This window comes from Acanthaster planci, linkage group LG05 (assembly GCF_054643075.1).
Source record: "Acanthaster planci isolate LZ-2023a linkage group LG05, COTS_SCS, whole genome shotgun sequence".
Lineage (NCBI taxonomy): Eukaryota > Metazoa > Echinodermata > Asteroidea > Valvatida > Acanthasteridae > Acanthaster > Acanthaster planci.
This window is the reverse complement of record NC_141781.1, coordinates 9,812,840-9,820,345: the sequence shown is the minus strand read 5'-3', so window position 1 is coordinate 9,820,345 and position 7,506 is coordinate 9,812,840. Positions and strand designations below refer to the sequence as shown.

Below are 7,506 nucleotides of genomic sequence, written 5' to 3'. Positions count from 1 at the left end.
TTTCAAAGAGGCCTTTTCTGAAAAGGGCTTCCGAGAATCTTTTACTTAGAGATTTGCCCACCGAGGAACCTGTGAAAACCTTTATATCTGGTCTGCAGTGCATTTTGTAGTTTTACTTAGAAAAAAGGCCGTATCGAGAGGTGGACATTCTAAGCTCCCAGGATGAAGCTGGTGCAGACATTCATTTCCTTTAATGAAAAAACTGTTTCAAAAAGGTATGACATCACAGAAAGAGGGATAAGCATATGCCGTAGACTTGGTGCCAAGTCAGTAACTGATTTGATTTTGCTCTCCAAGCGCAATTTCGCTGCAGTGTGATCCTCACGGGTATAAGTATTTCTGTCCTTGTGCGTGGGCGTCGGTTGCCTCGTCCCCAACTTGCGGATAATCGACCAGATAAGTCTAACCTTGGTCACTTATGTTGCTATAGAGCCGCCCCGAAGGACTTCGACTGAAGTTAAACGGCAAAATAAAGGCTCGTCATCAAGCCTTAGCCCTGTCTTCCTCTCGGGTTTGTTATTGGTTGGCTAAGAACGGCATTGTCGTTATGTTCAACACGATTTTGCTCTGGCTTAATTAGCCATGTCAGTGTCACCAATCTGAAATTGTATCAAGGGAAGTAGATTCAAATCGATCAAAAAGCCTAGACGGTAATGTGCACTGTGATAAGAAGACAATAAGTTCGTGGCCTCCACTCCCGGCTGCTATACATCTGAGACTTAAGGAATGGATGTCTCCTTCTGCTTCCCTTTACATGTCATTATTATGTTTTGCACTCAGAGCAGAGCACGGAGTCAGTACGTTTTTTAACCAAGTATTGTCAATTACCCTCACACGTGTGCGCCATTTATCGACGGAGTGGTTTACGGGAATGGGTTCATTGCAAAAATAATACTCTATTAATTTCGGGGATAAAATCAATTTAATTACTTGATAAGTAAATCAGTAATTACTTATTTAGAGGTTTAAATTAGACAACGAAATAATGTGATTTATAATTTCAATCAGATTGTATATTTCATCTCAGGATGTACATTTGGTTGTTGAAAATTGACTCTAGTAGAGACACTCATTTCGGTCGTTATTTTACTCGAAAACGTCGAACTTTGAAAAAATTCTTGTCGGCGTCGACAAGGAGGAACTGTTGCTAGACGCACGTAGTGGCAAGACGTCAACACCAAGTCGTCTGTCAAACTCATAGCGAAGTGTGTTTTGGGTGTCAAGTATGATGCTCAAAATGGAGGTTTCCTGTTAACTGCAGGTCAGTTGCTTGGATACGCGACTGTCACGTAAATGATAACAAAAGTGTTAGGGGGATGTGGAAGTTATGGCCACCACAGGCATGACTCAGACTCGACCACAATGCAGCAAGATAAGGAAGCTTACAACCGTACATAGGAGCATATATAGTCTAGTGTTTAAGATACATGTTGTTAAGGGGGTATTATAAGCATTACTCTAGAAAGCTCAGCTAAGTCCACTGTCATTTCACAAGGTCTTCTACGACAAGTTGCTTGCAAATTGTCTTTATGCATTTATCTAAAGTCGGAAATATTAATGGAAGGTCCTTGGATGCTCACTGTCAAGTATGACCTTTAAACGTGTAATGGAAAATACTATTAGAAATGTGACTGTTCGAACATGTCAAAAAAGGTGTCTTTTACTTGCACAGCCATGTACGGTGGGGAAAAACTAATCCTAAACCCTTGCATCAGTAGAGGAATGAAAATTCAGAACCGAAATGCCAGCCTGTCTGTGATGGCGCCCACTACGTCCTCAAGCGAAGTAACGCCTAAAGGGACTTACACCCTGCTTCACGTATGGAAGAAGCGGTTGTGGTTTTTGACTGTTTCAGAGTCACATGTGTCATAATCAGCATTTCCCCAAATCTCAAAACATTGACGCAACTTGGCTGCCAACACGAAACGAGGTCCCCCCCCCCGATAACAGGAGGAGGAGAAATGGGATGATGACCGGAGGAGGTGGTAGTCGTGCTTCGCCAGGGGTTTTAAACCATCCGCTGTCTACTGCATTTATTCAAGGCCATGGACAACAGCGAAAAGCGTATTGGGTGCATACGTAAAAAATGGCCAGACGAGGTAAAAAATAAAGAGTTTTAGTGGACCCAATATTCCCCTTTAAACCTGTACCACCTCACCCAAAAAGGAGAAATGATTCGATGAATGCATGCCCACACCTGCTTGAAAATATTTTGTAAGCCTACATGATTTTCAAATTGGCGAGTCTTTGAAAATGTTTATTGATCTTTTCGGGTTTTATCATCCATACAAGTGGTTCAGAACTATTTATATGGTATCTTAGGATTCTTGAGATGCTGTCTGTATACAGGTTCATCTTAGGATTCGCGTAGATGTACAAATAACAGCCCAAGCACCTCTGAGAATTGTCACTGTGGGCAAATAGTAACATTCCCTCGTCGTCGACATCTTGGTCTTCGACCCTGACGTCTTGGAGAGAAAAAGACGAGCGTCACACCAAAACCAAGAGCCAGACTGAAGGAGTCCTGCACATTCAGGGGTCCTGACCCACAATATCAAGAACGGACGATTTCCATCGGGTACCCTGGCAAGACACAATCTTGTCAATCTTAATTTAAAATCAACAATATTACAACGTAGGGGGTGTGGCGTTCCCCAAATTAACGGTAAAACTGAGGCTGCGTCATTCGTGTACACGCCTGTCTAGCCTTCGAAATGACACGAGTAAAACAAAACCGTAAGCAATTTAAAGTTCTCCTAGACAGCCTGGTAATTTGACCATTCGCCTACTTCCTTTTTTGACCAATCATTATTATAACCCCCTCTTTGAATCTAGACGACTGTAGATGCACCTGTCAAACAGTCAGACATTACAGCAGGTACTGATTTATTTTGCTGGGTGTTTTTCGTTGTTAAAGTGCTAGAATCACACAAAACAGAGATATTACATTACATAATTTAAATATTAAGAGACGGATTGTTGTGACGATTTCTGGTTGCAAATGCCGCGATACATTGGCATGTTTGAGATAAAGATTTGTTTTTGACAGGGCGTCTGTGCATGTCAGATTTTACGTCTTTGTTCTCTTACCTTGTAAACATACTTCCATTCGGCTGTCAAAGGGGACTGGTTTAACAACACATGCGTAAAACGTTGTAGGGCCGTGAACCCGCCAAAAATAGCAAACAGGGCCTCAGATTCATCCGCGTTTAGGCTGGCCTGGGAAATGCTCGTGCTTCCAGCCAATAAGAGACAAGAGTGCGTCAGCATGAAGTCTGTGTTGGTTGCAGAAATAGCAGACGACATCCGCTGCAGGAGTCATAAGTAGGAGGTTTCCACAGCCGTGCCGTATCCACCTTTTTTGGCATTTTCAGTCTGTTCTTCAAGCAGAGGAAAGCCGAAGAAACAAACATGAAGTGGCTTCTTTTAGTGGCAGTCATTGCGGGTAAGCTATCCATTTTCCGTGGAATCAGTTTTTTGTTTTGTTTTGTTTTACCAGAACATTGTCCAATTTGTATGAACATTACACGTGTAAGGTCTTGTCGCAACGTCCGTTTACAGTTCACAGGCGGTTTGAAAGAAGAGTAAGATTTGTAGGCGGCGGAGAGAGTTTAACATGTTGAGTTTCTAACTACTGTTTTGTGGGAAGCGGTAGGCCATCCAAATCACGATTTCAATCAAACACAACGCGTATAAAGTAGTTGCTGTGAAGGTATAACCTCGCTGACACAAACCATACTTCTGTCAAGTTATTTCACGATTTGATTGCTCGAAATAAGAAAACGACCCTTGAACGAGTAAGAATTTTCAAGAAATGCAACTTCATGAAGGGAGCTCATTCATAAAATATCAAGGCATCTTTTTCTTATGCTGAAAATAAAGGGATCACAAAAGTCAACAACGTGTAAAGGAATTTTTCATTAACGGTCAGTCGTCAAGACCAACTTGGATCCACACCTAACGTGGTACATCACTGAAGTATTTCTTGCATTGCAATAGGGCAAATTTCTCTAGGGAATAGTAGACGGGACAACATTACTCCCTTCTGTACCTGCAGGCTAAAGGGTTTTAAATTTACTTATCGACTACCACAATAAATTTAAATTTAAACTCATTTTTCTAATATAAATTAGATAAATAATATAAAATGGAAGAGAAAAATGGAGGTTTTGAGGGGTTTATGGTTTATTGCTCGATTTGATCTATTATTTTGTCTTATAGAATGCTCGCACAGACTCAGTGGGACTATTCATGTAACCCTGTGGTTTAGAGGCTATGTTTACATTCGCATTAAGTGCAGAATTCCAACAGTTTTGTATCATCGTTGTGTATTTTTTAGGTTGTCTGGCCCATCTAGACGCCTCCAAGATCATCAGGCGAACCAATTCCGGAGAGGTTGCCAACACTGCATTCTTCGAGTTTGCCAACTCAGGCGGAATCGACGGCGCCCTGGAGGCAGCAGGTGACACCGTTGGCGGAATCGGAGGCACTGGAGGCGCCACTGGGGGTAATGATGCTAACGATGACGGCGGTGACACTCCGGACGGCGTCGACGGCGGGGGTGCGGCAGTGGCTGGCGGCGGCGGTAACGAGGTAGGAGAGGGGGACAGCCCCGACGGCGCCGATTCCCCAGACTTCAACGCCCCGAGCAGAGGCGGCGGGTTCCGTGCCGGAAACGGCCGTCCTGTCCTCAAGAACAGCGGCCAGTCGCCGGTGGTGGACGACCAGGCGGAGCAGGCAGGTGACCCGGGCCAGATCGTAGGGACGACGGCCACGGCAGGGACCACTGCGGGTATTGTCGTGGGCGTGGTCGCTCTGGTGGGCATCGCTGCAGGAGTTGCAGTTTACGTCATCAAGAAGAGAAATTGAACTGAAGAAGGTCCAAGTGTTGTAAAAACCGGGCGCCCTGGGACAAGCAAAGGAAGTGTGGAACAGTTCCCACAAATCTTCGAATGGCGACCCATATTGTAATCAGTCTTCCTAGTATTTAAATATTCAGAAAATGTTTATGTAATTTAAAATGTCCACAACAGCTGCGCGCTGTAGTTCGTGGGTTTTCTTTTCTGAATGTAGTTCCTGCTGTGATTCGCAAACGGTAACTTTCTGCCATTCTGTAGCACATCTTTTGGATTATGTCTTTTTAACTACCATGCTTTCATTCTGCCTTATCTTTTTCTAAATGGGAGTCAGAAGAGCTGTTAAGTTCACGAGGATGCAAGAGTCACCGATCCATCGGGTTGAATTCCTGGCGTTGAGCAGGTGGGGAGAGAAAGTTAATCGATTGGACTGGTAACGATAGTCATCGACCTTTGATGGTTTATGCTATTCTTTCAATGCTGGTGTCGTTGTCATGAAATATGTTTTCAATAATTCTAGTAGAGTTTTGGGGATTCACACTAAAATTGCAACTTCCAGTCTGTCTGCTGGTCAGGACGTCAAAATGTACATAAACAAAACTCAATAAACATGTTGTATTATAAATATTTTGTCTTCGCTTCCTCTGAATGCTGCGAAAATAATCTTCACAGCACGATAAACATGATTCATTTAATTAGCACGGCCTTGCACTACTGACCTAAGCGCTGTATTATAATCTATGCAAGGTACGGGAGACTGGAGAAATAAAAATACTAGAAAGCCATTTTATCAAAGGTTGAAATTGCCCTCCTGGCCTCTTTTATTCTGAGTGTTTTGTGTTGCCTGGGCCGTTTTCCAATACTCAACTTCGTCTCCGTCTCAGGCTTCTTTCCCAAAACCAATCCCCGATTGTGGGCCTGAAGCGTTTAAATTACATTTGATTACTGTAATTCTTGGCTCTCTTGCATCTTATTTGATGTTTTGTGGCACTATTAGACTAATTACTGAGCTTGCAGCTTCAAAGGCAGCTGGTTAAAAAAACAGTTGAAGCCTGAGACGGAGCCGAAGTTGAGTATTGGAAAACGGCCAAGATCAGAATAGTTCAAAATGTCAACTCATTGAAGAGAAAAAGATGAACAAGTCGCCTACACATAAAATAGACATACATGTATTTTATGCAAGTTTATATGTATTGGAGAAGGAATAAAACTGGGATTGGGGTTTGACCTGGTCTTCGCAAGGATAAAGATAATTAGTTTCTGTCGGTGAGAAAGTGTCTGATTTACCTGGCTACAGCCAGGGGTAACACACGTCTATGGGAAACGGCTGTAGCCGTTGGCTAGCAGCTTTCATAGGCGCACGTGCTATCTCTAGTCGTAGTCATGTTCAGCGCCAGCGCAAGCTGTAACCTAAAACAACACTGGCAATAATTCATTTTCAAGGGGAGAGGACGCTCCAACCCATCGTGCATGTTGTTTTGCAACCTCGACTCCATGGGCGAGTGCGCGTTCCTCAGATCGCACAAGGCATGATGGGAACCAACATGGCGCGGCAAGATCGTATCCATGGGAACGAGGTGATGCTTACCGCAGTCACTTACTGACACCACACAGTAATTGTGCAGCTGTTAGTTTGCTCAAAGTGGTCCTCAGACTAACGGTTAGACACCACTAACGAGTTTCCGCTGAGCGGTCTTGACGCGGTGAGTCGCACGAGGAGGGCGCTGTTTGATTTGCATGGCAGCCGGTGAATTCAAAAGTGCAGTCACCCTGGACCTGAGGATGCTTGTAGCTTTCGTGACCCTTTCTTTCGCCAAACCACAGTGATAGGTGGCAATTTTCATGAACCAATATTGTTAGCCGCCAATGTGGTATAACATCAAGTAGGCTATTACGAACATAAGGTATGCTAAAACACGAAGGATGATATCCTTATCTTAAAAAGAGAGGGTGTAAAAAAAACTCTGCATTTGTGGGAGAAAAAGATTTCGACAACCAAGGTTGAATATATGCACAATGTTGATCACCTAAACGAAATCTTTGGAAACAAATTTGAAATGTTTCCATTTTTATGTTTTTTCATGTTCTGTTAAGTTCAATCCGAAGCCATTCTTTTACCAGAGAGGGTCACAGATCAGGTCTTTGTACTTGAAACATGGCTTATAATAAATTAGAGTCTAGCGTACAGGCATCTTCAAACAGTGAAAATGCGAATGATCGCTATTAATCAGCGCCTTCGATTACTTTCTTCATACTTTACACATATGAAAAGCACGACTGCGTTCGATATGACACTCGTAACTCCACACTTATCCTAGCCTGGCCCTAGTATTAAACCGACCCGCAGAGTGCGAATTTACCGAAGTTTTCCATCCACGAACAACAGACTGTCGCTTAAACGAACGACAAGATTGACAAATGTAAATTTGTTGAGCACACTTAATTACGGTTACAAGGTTGTTTTCAAAAGGCCTGTGATTTAAATTGGCTGCCTCAGTTTTTATTTGTTTTTTATGAATAAAAAATGCCTATTTTCAGCCAACAATCAAACAAAGGTTGCAAAATAATCTTTTTCCCAAACGAGAGCAAATTCCAAAGACCTAGGCTTGCCATTCTCTGAGTGCAGGCTTCCTTAAGGAACCTAAAAAAT

The 7,506-nt window shown here is 43.0% G+C and overlaps 1 protein-coding gene across 1 annotated transcript; it reads left to right on the top strand.

Moving 5' to 3' along the window:
- The first annotated feature begins 3,287 nt into the window (after positions 1-3,287).
- Positions 3,288-5,651, top strand: LOC110987106 (uncharacterized). Its single transcript, XM_022249552.2, has 2 exons — positions 3,288-3,445; positions 4,340-5,651. The coding sequence occupies exons 1-2, from the start codon at positions 3,412-3,414 to the stop codon at positions 4,867-4,869; spliced, it is 564 nt and encodes a 187-aa protein (XP_022105244.1). The 5' UTR covers positions 3,288-3,411; the 3' UTR covers positions 4,870-5,651.
- Positions 5,652-7,506: the final 1,855 nt, after the last annotated feature.

Coding starts and splice junctions, on each gene's coding strand:
- LOC110987106 (XM_022249552.2), top strand. CDS start 3,412: ATGAAGTGGCTTCTTTTAGTGGCAGTCATTGCGG. Junction 3,446..4,339: donor TTTAGTGGCAGTCATTGCGG/GTAAGCTATCCA, acceptor TGTATTTTTTAG/GTTGTCTGGCCCATCTAGAC.